Source organism: Solanum stenotomum, chromosome 10 (genome assembly GCF_019186545.1).
Source record: "Solanum stenotomum isolate F172 chromosome 10, ASM1918654v1, whole genome shotgun sequence".
In the NCBI taxonomy this organism is placed as follows: domain Eukaryota; kingdom Viridiplantae; phylum Streptophyta; class Magnoliopsida; order Solanales; family Solanaceae; genus Solanum; species Solanum stenotomum.
The window spans coordinates 53,809,982-53,827,638 of NC_064291.1; the positions used below are offsets into that span (position 1 = coordinate 53,809,982).

The 17,657-nt window shown below is 30.3% G+C and overlaps 2 protein-coding genes across 2 annotated transcripts; both read right to left on the reverse strand.

The window, feature by feature from the left end:
- Positions 1–436: 436 nt before the first annotated feature.
- On the reverse strand, positions 437–1,049 carry LOC125878466 (14 kDa proline-rich protein DC2.15-like). Its single transcript, XM_049559724.1, has one exon. It carries the CDS (start codon positions 1,035–1,037, stop codon positions 621–623), a length of 417 nt encoding a protein of 138 aa, XP_049415681.1. The 5' UTR covers positions 1,038–1,049; the 3' UTR covers positions 437–620.
- A 10,524-nt stretch (positions 1,050–11,573) lies between these two features.
- On the reverse strand, positions 11,574–12,203 carry LOC125878463 (14 kDa proline-rich protein DC2.15-like). The gene has a single exon (XM_049559721.1). The coding sequence runs from the start codon at positions 12,173–12,175 to the stop codon at positions 11,756–11,758; it is 420 nt and encodes a 139-aa protein (XP_049415678.1). The 5' UTR covers positions 12,176–12,203; the 3' UTR covers positions 11,574–11,755.
- Positions 12,204–17,657: the final 5,454 nt, after the last annotated feature.

The window sequence follows — 17,657 nt, forward strand, 5'->3', positions numbered from 1 at the left end:
TGAATTCTTAATGAAATCTTAGTCTCATTGCAAAAAAGGCCTAATTGTATTTTTCATGGGCCTAATTGCACTCAACAACAATTTTCAGGACTCAATGTTTTTGATACAGAACCCATTAGTAGTAAACCTGTAATGTCTTTAGTTTTAGCCTTAAAAAAATAAATAATTTTTTCACAGAGCATAAATTTATATGTTTAAATTCTTAGATCATGATGAGTTTATTTAGTCTATTGATTTATGATGGATCAACTTTGTTACTTGGACTAGTCTAAATCAACTCATCATCAAAGTCCAAAACTCATTTAAACGTCTGATCATAGTACATAAGTATAGTAACATGCATAGAAGAAGAAATCTTAGCCCATCATCAATATGATACTCCATGTCCTTATATCAAACATGTTACATATTTTTTTTCTTTCTTTTGAATGATCAGAACAAACATGTTACATATAAACTTCAAAAGAAAGACATTTATTTCATGAAGATTGGATACAACAACAATTAAAAAGGGCAATTACTAGCCTCCCTTCTAACCAAATAGAGTAAAAAATATACTAGTAGTACAAGCATACAAATAACAAAATACCAAACACATAGAAAGAAACTACATATTTGACTTATTTGCATTGGAAGTTCTTTGGGGCATATTTGCCACAGTTGTTGAGCAACAAGCTGAGTGAAAGTGGAACATTTAGATTAATTCCCAACACATTGGCTTTAAGGGCAGTGCAAAGGCAAATAGCGGCATCAAGGTCAACAAGTCCTTCAATTAAAGAGCAACATTTAGTCTTGGCTGGGCTACTTCCAATAACAAGGTGCAATAAGTCACCCAATAAATCGGCACAAACATTTAGCTTAAGTGTGTCCTTTGGGCACTTACCCTTTGATGATGGGGTCGAGGGGGTAGGGGTAGGGTAGTGGGGTTTGGGGTGTGGGGGTGGTGGGCATGGGACATTAGTTGAACTAACCATAGTGAAAAAAAGAATGTTCAATGTGAGAACAAGGGCAATTGAGGATGCACCAAACTTAGTCATTTTTTCAAAATTAATAATNTGGGACATTAGTTGAACTAACCATAGTGAAAAAAAGAATGTTCAATGTGAGAACAAGGGCAATTGAGGATGCACCAAACTTAGTCATTTTTTCAAACTTAATAATTAGCACTCTTCAACAATTGAATGTGGCTAATTAGTAGTGAAAATGTTGTTTGTTTGGTGTTTGAAATGAATGAAATGAGTGGCTATTTATAGGTAAAATTTATGGTTTTTATTATTAGAAAATTGAAAGAGGGCCATGTGGATAGAGAACATTGTGTAGTCAATTAGTTGGCAAATCCAAATTGAGATACTAGTAATATTATTGTATTATAAACTTACTAAATTGTATTTTTGTGGATTTCATTAGTTGTCGCTATTATTATATCTTTTTCCTCAAAGATAAATTAACATCCTTTATTTTCACATGGGACTTGCATTATTCTCTCTAATTATTTTATCAATATTGTTCTTGTACATGCTCGACTTGGATCTCATGCATCAAGATCAATTCTAAAGTTTGGAAGCTAGTAGTAAAAAAATTGCGTGTTAATTTTTTGAGTTTAACTCAATAACACTATGTATATTATGGCCATCGACTATATTTTATAATTAATCTATTGTAAGTTAAGGTAGACTCGTAATTGTACATTAACTTGAGATCGCTATATGAAATCATAAACTTCAAATTCTGAGTTAGTTGTATATCGCGAGCCACTAAAACAACGCATCCTGAAATAATGAGACACTTCCATCGTGCTCCTTCATTATGATTTATGGTTAAGGTATACAAAATTCAAAAGTATCTCATTAGGGGGTAAACCCCTTTGAGTCAATGCATTCATTCCGTTTTATTGGAATTTTTTTCTTTCGAAAAAACGTTGTTTTCGTTAAGAATTAACGTATTTGTGCAAAAAGTTGAATACTCTCTCGAGACGAAAATGTTTGTCATATTTTATTTTTCGAGAATCAAATTACATGAACTTTGATCAATATTATAAAATGTATCTTTTTGTCATATTGATATGAGAAAAATTACAACATAATACTTTTTGTAGAATTATTGAGTATCTAAATTTTAATTTTTAAATATTAAATTAATCTAATCTAATAAAGCTTCAAAGAATCAAACCGAGTCTCGAAAAGATAAAATATGATAACTATTTTGAGACGAAGGGCGCGTAAAATAGTCTAATGTCATCATTTTTCTCTTCTGTCGAGGAAATTTGTGTGGCCTATATATGTTTAGTTTTTTATCAATATATGAACGAAGTCAATATTAGAAGCACAATATGGAAAACGAAAGTTATTAGGAAGAAAAATAATATTCCTTTGGGTCAAAGTGTGAATATAGATATTAATGTTCTCAATAAACTTTATATCTATTTTTAGCACTGTAATATGTGTGGTATTGGTAAATGATAGATCGAGACAAAAAAAGAAAAAAGAAAAAAAAAAACGCAAATATTGACAATTTATTGTCAAAGATGCTAGAGGAATACAATATTAATAAGAAGCTGCGCAATAAGTTACTAGAAATTCAACGAAATGCATGTGATTCGATAGTTTCTTCTAATTTATTTATTTTTAGAAAGAGTCCGACATACCCCTTAACTTTATCATTTAGAGTTGATATATCACTCATTATAAATGTGGCTCATATGTATATTGCTATTGTTATACAAATGACTCACATATACCTTTTTCTTCTAACAGAAGTGAAAAAAAATAATTTTAATTTAATCTTTTAATTATTTTTTTGACAAAAATATAATCCATATGGGGTAAATACTTGATCCTCATCACACATATTCTTTTTTTGACTTTTTTGTTTCAACGACTAATTTAAATTTATTATTTTGATGGTCAAATTTATTTATTTTTCACTAATTTTCTTGTAAGGTTTATTATAGATGCCCCTTTTTTAATTTTATTTTTACAAATACAAAAACTAAATTACAATATAGTCGCAAAAAAATTAGTTTTAAATTTTTTATTTACACTAAAGAATGAAATAAAAGAAGTCAAAAAATAATTTTTGTATGAAAAGGATTAAAATATACCTTGAACTTTGTTAGAAGAATCATGTATATACCCCTACATGAATTTTTCTAAAATTTAAAGTCAAAAAAATAAATTTAAAACTAATTTTTTCACTTATGTTAGATGAAGGGTATATGTGAGCTCCTTTTGTAACGGTAAGAAGTATATGTAAGCCATTTGTATAACAATAAAGGTATATATGAGCTACTTTCATAACGAGGGGCATATCTGTTCCAAATGGCAAAGTTGAGAGATATATCAAGCCCTTTTCCTAGGCCTTCATTTTTTTTACTTTAATTTCTTGACTTTTTTTATAAAAAAAAATTCGATGATTCGACATTTGCTTGGTAAAGAAGAAGAAGAAAACGTTTCTTTAATAATTTTATTTGATAATTAATTAAATTATATAAAAGCAAATGAATTTAAAAATTTATAATAATTGGACGGATTCAATTATAACTTATTATTGAGTAAATATTTTAAAAGATCACCTAATATTAAGCAAGAGTAGTGACTTATTTATTATTTTCGATCTATTTTGATCAAACCATCCATTTGCCACTCATTGGCATCTGTTGTATTTTTTGAGCTGGTTCAAAGTTATAACCCAAAAAGAAGAAAGGGAAAATACATAAATCCCCTCGAACTTGGTCACATAACTTACTTTAGTACTTAAACTATACGGGCGTTTAAATACCCCTTAACATCTTTTAAGTGATTAAAACACCCCCTAAGGGATGATGTGGCAGAGAGAGTGAGTGCACTCTCCTGAAAGTGCGTGAAAAAGAGGGAAAAAAAACTGAATTTTTAAAGTTCTACACATGGCCTTTTTTTATTGGCCAATATATAACAAATTATTTAAATAGTTTTTTTTATATATTTAAACTTTAAAATATGTAAATTTTCTTATTAAGAGGTAAATGAAATTAGTGGATTCCCTTTTTAATTTTTTTAATTTTTTTTCTTTTTATTTTGTTGTCTTCCTCAATACACATCTTTTTCCATTGAAACATCTCATCCTCCATCTTCTTCCCCACCTCTATTCACTATTTCCATTTCACTAGTCTTTTACTAATCTGTAAAATTCAATATCAATGTCATTTTATTGATGTCGATTTCACTCTATTATTGGTATCGATTTGGCAAATGTAAACCTTCTTAAATTTTGAGTGATCCATTTTGATTTCTAGATCATTCAAACATTTCTCATAAAATTTATATTTTTTTGGATCAACTTTCTTATGCAATCTTCTTTCTTATTTGAGTTGTCAAGAAAAAATTGGCTTTCAAAAAAATTCATTCTCCAAGAGGGTAAATTCGTTGGGAGGGTTCGGAAAAAACAATGTGAATTTCTTTCTTTAAAGTGACTTAAAAAATTATTGAATAGTGAAGAGGAGGAGGAGGAGGAGGAGGGTAAATTCGTTGGGAGGGTTCGAAAAAGATAATGTGAATTTCTTTCTTTAAAGTGACTTAAAAAATTATTGAATAGTGAGGAGGAGGAGGAGGAGGAGGAGGAGAAAGTATTGAAGGTTGGAATAATGGTGAACAAGAAGGAAGAAGAAAGAGAGAGGGGGGAGGGGGTATGCATTTATAAATTAATCAATTGATATAATTAATTTTAAAAAGTGTTTAAGAAAAAATAGTGAATAAGTAAAAAAGAAATAAAAATTAATGACATGGTGCCTACATGGTTATATGTGGCGCTTACGTGGCTATGATGTGGCGGGTGAGAGTGGTGTTGTAGTCTCAAGGTGGAAAAAAAATCACTTCAAAAATGTTAAGGGGAGTATTTAAACTCCCGTGTAGTTTAAATAATAAAGTAAGTTTTCGTGTCAAGTTCAGGAGGAATTTTATGTCTTTTCCCAAGAAGAAATAGTTATTTTTTTCTCTAATAATTAGGACATTCAAGCACACAGAGTCACAACGATCTTAGTTATCTATCAAACGAGACAAAGTCAAATTTAAAGTTTATGAATTAAAGTCTTGCTAAATATATGTATATATTCATTAAATTTCTTTGCATATATATACAAAGTTTAAATTAAAGTTAGTTAATTATACGTAAATTCAATCTCGAGGTTAGACTAATTACCATCCAGATCATGCATGGACATGTATAATATATAGAAACATATATATTATTAAAAGAATATTATACCATTAATTGGTCATTATTAAAATTCATATTGACATTTTTTAACAGCGGAAATTATTGATGAATTATAAATCGTTGTGGCAGCTTACAGATAGAACACAATCCAATCCCGTCTCAATGTATTGATATTTTTCTTTTTATATAATTAAAAAAATCATATTGAGGTTGTTTACTTATTTGTTCAAGTTCATATATATATATGATTGAATCTTGAACTTTAGGTATAGTGGTTAAAATTCTTGAGATTATAAGATTGAAAGCTGATTGAACCTTTCATAGTGCTATGAATTAAAACAAAAGATGTCTCAATCTCAATTACTAGTAAATTCTAATTTTGCTCTGATCGTTAATTTATCAAACCACGTGGTTTTGGCCTCTTTATTATATGAAGAATTATGTTATATTTAGATTATTTTCAAACCATATAAACACTAATATGGAGTAATAAATAAAAACAAGCTTAATTAATACTCCCTCCGTCACATATTATATGTCGCCCCTTTCTAAAAATAGCTGGACCACAATATATGTCATTTTATAAAATTTATGCATAAATTACCATTTTTTGCCCATTATACCCTTGATAAATTAATTAATTAATCTTGAAAATGTATTTATTTTGACTAACCTAAGAAATCTACAAGTAATTAATTTCATTGGGAGAGTACTTCATTACTTCATTCATTAATTAACTGCTTTCTTTATTCACTACTTATTCTATAAAATCTGATTTTGAAAAAATAATCAACAAACAAATTAAAAATAAAAGATAAAAAAAATTCAAAAATAATCTTGAAAGTTGAAGCTTCAACAAATTTTATCAAGGAAGATTGAGGTGGGAAAAACTTTGATTTTTTAAATTTTTTGGATCAATTGGTGAAAACATTTGGCTCCAAAAATAAACTCTAAAATTTAAATAGTCATCCAAATGCATTTATATTTTTGAAATCTAACATTTCATCATTTATTACAAAGTTGTCATAAGCAAACATTAAATAAGGGCATAAGGGTAGAATTACCTTATTTCTTAATGCAAGTGCAAATGAAAAAGGTGACATATAATATGGAACGGAGGGAGTACAATAGAGAGATATGATCAAATAATCTAATTTTATATAATTCATAAATTTGTTAAAATACACGGTTAGAGGAATCAAAAGCACACATGTTAAATTGCTTAACTAAATATCACAAGAATTAAAATAAAAATATATCAAAATATTTGAGGGACTAAAAGTGAAATTTTCCTTTTAGGTAAATTAAGATTAAAAAAAAATACAAAGCAACGTAAAAATACTCATCAATTATTACCCACCTTGAAATAAAACTTATACTATAAGTTTGCATAAATTCAAGATCAAATATTAACAACTCGTAAAAGCGTCTTGAATTTCATCATCATCGTAAAAATTGCCACTATTTTGACGATTTTTTATCTCTTTGAAAGTCTCTTGAATTTCACTATCATCGTGAGTATTGGCACTACTTTGACGACTTTTTATCGTTTTGAAAGCCTCTTGAATTTCACCATCGTAACTATGACCACAAGTATAACGATTTTTTATCGTCTTGAAATCCTCTTGAATTTCACCATCATCGTAACTCTGGCCACTACTATAACGATTTTTTATTGTCTTGAAATCCTCTTGAATTTCACCATCATCGTAACTCTGGCCACTACTAGAACGATTTTTTATCGTTTTGAAAGCCTCTTGAATTCCACCTCCCCTACTATAACGATTTATTATCATTCTGAAAGCCTCTTGAATTCCACCATCATCGCGATTTGTGGCAGTGATAATGTAACACCCCAGAAAATTTTCAAACTAAGACTCGAACCGTTCTTCGTAGTGAGTGAGATTTTACCAAGGAATTTAAAATTTATTAAGTGTTAAGGTCACTAGATGTAGCACCTTGAGTTTAAAAAAAAAAGAATTAAATTGGAAATAGCAAAATCTGAAATTTTGCAAGTTATGCTTAAGTATGAATTTTGGGTCGACTTGAAACGACCATAATTCCTAGCTTAGGATGAATTAGGTGTGCTATCAGATACTGTAGCGAAGATATTTAAATTATCTTTCCAACGCCGCTGAGTTTGCTAAGTTTCGAGGTCGGATGAGTGAGATATGGCCTTTTGAAGATAGGCTGACCAGTTAAGGAAGGTTAGCCGAAAATAGAGAGGGGTATTTTGGTCTTTTCCTTACCAAATCAGATTTAATTCATTTTTAGTAAGGTTTTAAGGTCTAATCCTATTAGGTTCAGTTTTATAATTCTAAAATACACCTAGGGTTTTAGTTGAGAGTTCAAGAAGAGAAAAGAAGAAGAGAAAAAAGGAGAAAAGAGAAAGGATCGAAGCGTTCGTCGAGATGCTTGAGAGTTGTTGCAGATTGTCACCATGGGATTAAGCCCCAAGAGGTATGTAAGCTTCCATAGTGTTGGGTTCTTTCACCCACACGCCAATCATGATTTATTCAGCATAATTTCGTTCTTGAAATTTATGGATTTAAGTTTTTGATAAGTTCTTGATAAGTGTTCTTGAAGTTTATTAAGTTTTGAAGTAAGATTCTGCTTAGGTCAACTTTAAACGACCATATCTCTTAGAATATTAAGAGTTACGTGAGCCATAACCTATCCAATTAAAGTTAATTGAATCTACTTGCCAACCCCACCAATTCCACGTCAATCCAATATCTGAGTAAAAAGTTATGACTATTTTAGTAACCTATACAGTGCTGTTACGAATTAGCCGACGGGAAAATATTGAAAATAATCGGTTTTTGTCTTTCTACCTCCAAGAAAACCATCAACGAATTTCTTGACTAATAAAAAGCTCAAAACAATCAGATTTTCATCTTCACTCATGAAAATCATAATTTTTGGCTATAGAGATTTTAAGAAACTAACTCGAGAATCTCAAGAAAGATCTTCTTGATTGTTTACCTTCAAGCTAGGGTTTCAAGGCTTCTAATCAAGTTCTTCTTCAAGATTCTTAAAGATTCTTCAAGATTCTTCGAGAATCTTGTTCTTCTAGTTATGTAAGGCTATCATAGTGTTGGACTGGTTCGTCCTCACACCCTACATCTACTTTCAGATCAGTAAAAGAGTAATCTAGGAAACTTTCCCTAGATTTGAGTATTCTTGAGATAAGTTGATTTTGAGTTCTTGAATTCACGTTTCTTTTAAAAGTTATATTCCTAATTATCGAATAGCTATATTGTTATTGAGATCCTTCATATCATGAATCATAACTCTTGAATTCATAATTCATAATTCATAATTCAAGAGAGAGTTAAGAGTAGAGTTCAAGGAAACCTTTGAGTTTAATTGTGAATCCTTTGAGATCAACTATCAATTTGAACTAAGTTTTGAGGAAGTAAGTTAGAGAATGAGAAGAGGCACATACATGAGTTTCATAATGTTATGTAGACTTACAAGTCAAGTCGTTCATGCCCATAAATTCCACATGAACTCCAGAAGTTGAGTATCTTTGAGAGGAGTAGTATCTTCAAGTTCTAAGTCTTGAGTATTGAGTTCCTAATCCCCTTTGAGATTTTATTTCTAAGCATGGGACTATTACATGTTACCCATAAAGTTTTTGAGTTGAATTGTTCATGCCCATAATTCTGCATGAATCCTATAAGTCGAACAGTTTTGAGAAGAGAAGTATCTTTGAGTCCTTGAGTTGAGTCGTTCATGGTCATAATTCCGCATGAACCCTCTGAGTTGAGCATTCTTGAAATGAGTAATATTATTGAAGTTCTTGAGTTCCAAGTATTTGAGTTCTATCTGTGGTTATTGAAAACCTTGCATTGAGTCGTTCATGTCCATCATTCGACACAAACCACATTTTAAGAAGTCTTTTACAAACGTTTTAACTTTGTTTTAAGACTTAAGTTTTTAGTTCAGTAAAGAGTAAAGAGTAAAGTTTGAAGTCCTTTTCTTCAAAAGTATATGGGGACTAAGTATACCCAAAGAGTTTATAAATGTTTTCACATTTAAATAAGAACGGAAACTGAGATTTCCAAGATAGCCTTTGAGCTAAGTTTTTGAGCAATTATCTCAAATCAGCAGAAAGAAGTATGTTTTTTTTAAAACATAAGAGCTAGTATATTTTTGGGAGTAGTATTGAGTACCGATATGGGGGAGAGTTCAGACAACTCACAGCCTCCATAAACCATGTAGCCACCATGGGTAGAAAATGGTCATACTTTTTAGATGAACCTTTTTCAAAATAGACTAGTGGATCCATTAGGCAGTTCAGGTTCTGTACTTTTAGCCTGGTATAGGATGCGCTAGCATCGTGAGGTAGATCGCTGTATCATCACTATAGCTCTTATGTGATGGTTGTCGGTTAGAGAAACTCCCACAGAAGTTATTGTATTTTTATATACATCAGTTTATTGTATTTTTATATACATTTCAGAGTTATGGTGTATCCTTGCATACACACAGATTTGACAGCATGTTTTTAAACAGTTTGTTTCTTTATATTGCACTTGTTTTAAATTGTTTTATATTGAAATGAGTTCAATCATATTTAGTTGAGTATTCAAAGTTGAGTATCCAGAGTTGAATATCTTATCTTTGAGTCGAATATCATATCCTTGAGTTGAGTATCTAATCTCAGAGTTGAGTATCTTATCCTTGAGTACTTCTGAGTTGAGTAAGTTTGAGTAGTTTTGAGTACCCTTGAGTATTCCTTGAGTTGAGTAAGTTTGAGAAGAGGTAAGTATGTTTCATTTCTATCAAGTTTCAAGTTTATGTTTATGTTTTAGAATTCCTCTTACATGCTCGTACATTCCACGTACTGAGCCATTTGGCCTGCATCTTCTCATGATGCAGACACAGGTATTCAGGATCATCAACAGGAGCTTCGTTGATACATCCGAGAGTTCGAGTTAGCTATGGTAAGCCTCCTTGCTTTCGGAGGATTTCATTTACCTTTCAGTTATATCAGTTGTTAGGATGTCGTGAGTCTTGTCCCGACTTCCATCTTTATCAGTTAGAGGCTTCATAGATAGTCAGTATAGTTGAGAAGTCTGTATCTTTTATTTTATTAATGTTTTAAAGACTAAAGTTGCCTTTTTATGGCGAGTTGTATATATTTTATTATACACAGTTTTCTTTGGAATTAAAGTTTGTATTTAAGTTTTATGAACTTTTATTTCAGTTTTTAAGCTTTGTATGCTTGAATCAGTATTCCGCTCGTAGTCAACCAGGATGAGGGTTCGCTTGGGGACCAGTAATGGTCTTCGAGGGCCGGCCACGTCCAGGGTGTAGGCTCGAGTCGTGACAGATAACGCCCTGACGAATTGCTGTGGCCGTAGCAACACAAAGTATCACGACAAAGATGGCTACTATAATATTTTTATCCATTGGGACTATATATTTTGTTTAATTTATGTATTGAGATACATATGGAAATAGTTGTTTATAACTGCACTTAATATATATAGAGAATAATTTTATGAGGGAATTGTTTGTATGTGCCTTTTTGCAATAAACAATCCATTCACTTCTTGACGACTTTTGCATCGTTAATTAATCAACAATACATAGTTCACCTAGGCAATTTTTGAGAGAAATATCCAAGGAAGAATACCAGAGTCAGGATTTGGAATTTGGGACTTTAATTTTCGGACGAAGATAAAGATATTGCAAAGCATCCTTTAAAAAAAAGGAAACTTTTGTTGATACTGGGTTCGAACTTCGAACCCACAACCAGGGGCGTAGCTACATAGTCTTTAGGGTGTCCAATTCCGTCGTAAAATTATATCGTATATACAAGTAAAATAATATATAAATTGGTTAAGTAACATATTTTGGACATAGTAACACAACAACGTGTTGTAGCCTAGTGGTTTAAGGTGCCTTGAAAGAGCCTAGCCTTAAGCGTTTATGAGTTTCAAATCTTGCTAGCTGCAACTTTAAGCCTTTTTTTTCAAAAAATTTCATGTATATTATGTACTTTTTTTCATATTTTTTCATGTATATTATGTAGTTTAATTTTAAAATTTCTAGTGCACTCATTCACCCAAAAGAAAAAATGTACTCGCGTATAATTCCTACACACCCTTCGTGAAATTTTTGGCTACGCCATTATCCGCAACTCTAGCATGAACACCATTTCCATGACTTAGTCCTTACCACTAAGCTGTTTGTGGATTCACTAATGAATATATATATATATATATATATCCATCTTTGACCTCAGAAAAATTTAAATGGATTATAATCTATCCTTTTATTAATTTTGACACGTTTAAGTAATTCAAGTATAGCTCGATTGACTCACACATTTAAATTTCATTTGTCAATCTTTCTCGAAGAGAAAAAAGTAATAATAACTCCTTATTTAATAGATCTCAAATTTATTACAAATACAAATAATTGGATACAACCGAAAGAAAACAAGGCAAACGAGCCTAGACTTTCTTACTATAATAAACGCACAAAACACAAAAATATAGAAGGTAAAATAAATTTGAAAATTTCTAAATAATGGATAAACCAATATGACTTATGCACATTGGAAGTTCTTGGGTGCATATTTGCCACAATTGTTGAGCAACAAGCTAAGTGAAAGTGGAATATTTAGATTAATTCCCAACACATTAGCTTTAAGGGCAGTGCAAAGGCAAACAGCAGCATCAAGGTCAACAAGTCCTTCAATTAGAGAGCAACATTCAGTCTTGGCTGGGCTACTTCCAATAATAAGCTGCAATAAGTCACCCAACAAATTGGCACAAGCATTTAGCTTTAGTGTGTCCTTTGGGCACTTATCCTTTGATGATGGGGTGGAGGGGGTAGGGGTAGGGGTAGGGTGGGGTTTGTGGTGTGGGGGTGGTGGGCATGGGACATTAGTGGAACTAACCATAGTGAAAAAAAGAATGTTCAATGTGAGAACAAGGGCAATTGAGGATGCACCAAACTTAGCCATTTTTCAAAGTTAAGAATTTAGCACTCTATTGAATGTGGCCAATTAGTGGTGAGAATGGTGTTTGCTTGGCTATTTATAGATGGAAATTTTGATCATTATATTTTTGGAGGTTGCACTTTTAGTCCCTCAATTATTGATAAATTCTTATTTTATTTCTGATAGTATCTGACTAGTTAAGCATATTTGTCCTTCAATTAATTGAAATATGCCCTTTTGATTACTTTTCTTGAGAAAATTCACAAATTTACCATAATTATTAAGCATTTTACTATTTAATTACTCATGTGTTATGTTAAGCTTGTATTGTTACTCCATATTTGACAGTAATATAGTTCCAATTAAAAGTAATTCAAATACATCATACTTCCTGCATAAAAGGATTAAATACACATGTTTTGGTTAATAGAAATTAAAATTAAATGTGTTTCGTCAAATAAAATCAAAATAAGAATTTATCAATAATTAAGGGATCAAAAGTGATACTTTCTTCTTCTTTTTTCCATCCTACTTCCAAACTTCTAAAACTAATGAAAGAAATTATGATGAGGAAGCCCATCTGGACATATATCAAGACAAGCTGGCAAATGTATACAGCATGGATTAATTTAGGAGTATATGATGAATTATTATAGACTTTTTGTAGTCTTGTAAATTTCATTAGTTAGCTATATTTATCTTCTTCCTCTAAGAAAAATTATTCATCCTTTATTTTCACATGGGACTTAATTAGATTAATATTTTCTGTAATATTTGAACATTGATCGTCAAAAAACTTGGATCCAATCAAGATTCTTTTTGTTCAGTTTGGAAACTAGCTAGTAATACTGTAGTGTTGTCTATTTGTTCTACTACTACTACTGTAAAGAGAAGTTTTTCTCACCGTCAATCAATGAGAAATTTATATTTGAAACATAATTATTTTTTTTATTTATTTCTCACTGAATCGGCTTACTGAAAAAATGTATGATAAGAAATAGTTTAATTTCTTACTCAAATACTAAGAAGCTTTCTAATTTTTCCATGTGAAAATATTATTATTATTATTATTTTTTCTAACCGATTCAATCAAAAATTTTATGAAACTATCCACCAAATATTTTTTATGAAATTTTTAATAGAAAAATATAAGTAGTGTGTACTATGCTAATGGAAGTGTGTAAAAAAGAAGACTTGATAGAAATGCTTACGCTTGGATTTGTACACTATCAAGAAGTTTCTTCCTTTATATTTTTCTATTGATGTTGATAGGCTACTACTATTTATGCTAGTTTCTTAATACGGCAACGAACCGATAATAATAATAACTACGTCTTAGTTCTTTGATAGATATTAGAGTGAATCTGATTCTTTGATATTCAATTATTTTTTTAATTTCAACCTCGCCTATGGATATAGAAAAGTGTATGAATGACATTTCCTATTCCCAACTTATTGGTTTTAAGTACTCGTTATAGATATCATCCAGCTATAATTAATCTTTTTTTAAAATCGTTACTACGTACTATATTATTGATCCATTTTGAAATTTAGTTAATTTAGATTTGCGTTGAAAATTTCAATTTGAAAATTAAATAAGTTCTTATTAAAGACGACCAAGACTCAAACCTAAAAAGCTAAAATTTGTGATTAAGAATGAAAAATACGTGATATATGACAACAACAAACGTACCTAACACTAAACAAAAATGGGACAATATATACTTGTAAAGAATGACACGCGGAAATAATTAAAGATTAAGCCACGACACAGAAGTGATATCACTGATTAGTTAATAATGTACTAATTGAATAATTAATCTTAATTAGTAAGTACTAGTTAATCAGAAAAGAACATCCTCTAATCGTCGGTGGAATATCCTAATTATTAGAAGAGAGAAAATCACTATTGTTTCTGATGAAATATTACTTTCACTCAGGGTAAAAATAATATAAAAGATTATCTCTTTCGATAAAAATCTATTTATGTGAAGTGATTGCGAGAGTATATAATGACAATGTCGGAACATGAGTGGTCGGTCGTGAGCTTACTGCTCCATTTCAATTTATTTTCATATATAATTTGAATGGGTATAAAGTTTAAGAAAATATTGAAATGTATGATCTTAAAACATATTACAACATTTGCATGCTTTTAATTTTTTTAATTTTTTTTTAGTGTCAAACATATCATAACATTTATTTGGATATAAAAAAATCATTAAGAATAAAATGAAAAATATAAAATTAATTATTTTTAAATTTAAGCATGTTGATATTCTTGAAACAAACTAAAAAATGTATATTACGTGTCATATTTGAATACAGATTTAATCGAATTTGCGTATATCAAACACAAGACACTAGGTGAGAAAACTACAAGGAAAAAAAAGAAAGACAAAAAAAGGACAGCATGAAGGTAATACTATACCTTATTCTTCGATGAACTATAATGAGTGAGATGCTCTAAAACAATGTAAAATTAAATTTCGAGTTTAACTCACTCCCTAAAAACTAAGACGGAAGAATTAAGGATGATTGTTTAAATCTTATAAGAAAATTACTCACATCTCATTAATCATCAATGTGAGACTTTTTTATTTTTAATTTAAATACTCATAGCAAGTTTATTTACACCTTTATGTCCTATTTCTAGTTAGTGTCTGGAGAAATAATTTCTTCTTTTGTCAGGCATGTAGTACAATTGTACAAATATTTACATTACTGTTACTAGCAACCAGTTATATTTTTATATATACTATATAGTAGCACACAATGACTGGGAGAATCCTATAAATGAAAGCTTGGTACACATTTTTTTTTGAAATAAATGAAGTACATAGTACATTTAAGCGCGCTAGCTTTGTTTACGAATTCAATTCATTGGTTCGACATGACGTTCCATCACTATTGTGCCGCCAAGCTCAATCGCTATTAGAGGTAGAGTCAGGTTTCAAAGTTTGTTGGGTAGTCCTTTTAATAATTTGTACATGTTGAGTAATTTTTAAAATACATAAAAAATTTGAATCAAAATTATTGAGTTCGATCAAATCTGTCAACTCTGCTAGCTATTGACTAAACAAGGAGGTGTCATGTCACAATTCGTTGAATTTCTAGTCACATATTGGCGCAGCTTATGCATAAAAACAACAAACAAACAAATTTAAAGGCACATATAGTGGATCTTGTTGTTTTCATTAAATTTACAAAAGCTAAGCTACAATTTAATATATAGTTCAGACCATAATTTTCAAACCCGTGACTTAAAATACGATAATCTATATGGTTTACTTTGAATATATGAACAACGTATCAAAAAATATCTATTCCTGTCATTATGGATTGCTAAGAAGTTAAAATGAAAATATTTTAATAATGAACAGATCCAATCATAACTTTGCATTACCATCTTTGACAAATAAATTGTCAATATTAATTTGCGGTGATTTTTTATTTTTTTTGGGATTTCCTAGACTGGCCACCATCTATCAGTACCACATATTTTATAGTGCTAAAAATATATAGAAAACTACCCTCTCCTTTCAGATTTAGTTGTATACTAAAAATAGTTATTTTAAATATTTATTATTTTAAAAATTAAGAGTGTAATAATTATTCTTTTCAACTTTACCCTTAGTGTTAGTTACGTTGCTCGAGAATTAAAAGGCAGAATGTGAAGCATTGGATGAGGTTATTTCTTTCTTAATTACTAGACATTTCCAATTTGAGCCTTGGGTATTGAAAAATTATAGTAGAGGGCGCGCTCCAATACGATATACCAAATATTAAAAAAAAAATTAAGAGGCAAACAATCTAATAAGGGATAGATTAATTAAATTGTTTTTTTTTCTTAATGGGCGTATTATTTTTTTTCATCTTGTTATTCTTCTCCCACTATTTTCTTCTCAATCTTTTTTTGATTTCATTTCTTATGACCTGATCAGGGTTTATTAGAAATAACATGCCTACTTCATAAAAAAAATTGCATATATCCTTTTCTCTATATATTTCATTTGTTAAATTATACTGAATATGTTATTATTGATGTTGGTGTGTAAAACCTTAACGTAACCACTAAAATGGGAACATATACAGGGAGTAAGTGATAACCTGAATATTTGTATTCACACTTTGACCCCAAGGATTGTTCTTAATAATTTGGTTTTCCACATTAATTTGCTTTCTAATATTGACTTGGCTAATAATGAAACTAAACATAGGCCACACAATTTCCTTGACAAAAGAGAAAGATAATGACATTGGAATATATATCATATATTCAACTAGTTGCACAAATACGTTAATGCTTGATGAAAACAACTTTTTAATTACCTTAATTATTTTCCAATAAAACGGAATGAACGCATTGACTTGATGGTGGATCCTAACGAGATAGTTTTGGATTTTTGTATAATCTAGATTCTAGAAGTGAGAGGAGACAAGATCGTAGAAAAGAAATTTTCGCGAATAAGACCTAAGTATTGAGTATTTGAATAAATTAAAGTCTTATATTGATAGTTAAAAAAGAAGAAATCATATGTAGGAGAGAGCATTATATCATATTAATAATCTATTTAGATTGATTTGAGCCTAGCGAAACGAGTATAAAATTGGTGGAAATAATGAGTCATGTGAAACTTAGCGCAAGTAAAATATTTTTGGGTGTGTGAATAAAGTCACACATTAATAGTTGAAATAAAAATAAAGAAGCTACGTATAAAGTATAGTGTCCAATGGCGGACGCAGGAATCTCACGAAGAGGTGTCAATAGTTGTGGTAAGAAAATAAAAAAATAATTATGAGACCACTAAGGCTTGAACACACAGACCTTAAGAAACTTTTGAAACCCCTTAGCCATTAGTGTCAAGAGGTGTTGATACCCCTTATCGAAAAATTACATTGTATATAGAGGTCAAATTTTAATTTTAAAAGTGTATATATATATATATATCCTGTTCCGTTATCTAGTATTAGTAGTTTTTTGTTGTTGAATCCATGTAATTTCTCCCAAAATTACTTTTTTTTTTTTTTTTACTGTTCATCTCTTTACCTTACTCCTTTCATCTCTTTTCTTTACCCATTTTCTTAGCACCTGCTTCTTTAACCACACCCCGGGATTCACAGTCCTTTTGGTTTCCTGACCATGGCGGACTTTCAACATCCTTAGGTATTTACAGGTTAATCCATCGGGGTTACTAAGAGGATAGAGAACTAACCATTTACTAAGAATAAATCAAAGAGTGAATATGTTAATGAAAATCATAATAGCATATCATGAACATCATATCATATATACATAATAACATACACATAATAACATAGTACATACATTTAGGGAGAAGATTACTAGGATCTAGAAAACAGATAACTACTTACATGATAATGGTCGGAATGAGGTTTCCCTTTCGGGAGTCCCCGAAGTGACCTTGCAGGTACTTGTAGGAAAATAAACACTCACACTCTTTGTACAAACACTTACTCACTCTTTTTTTTTTTTTTTTTTTTT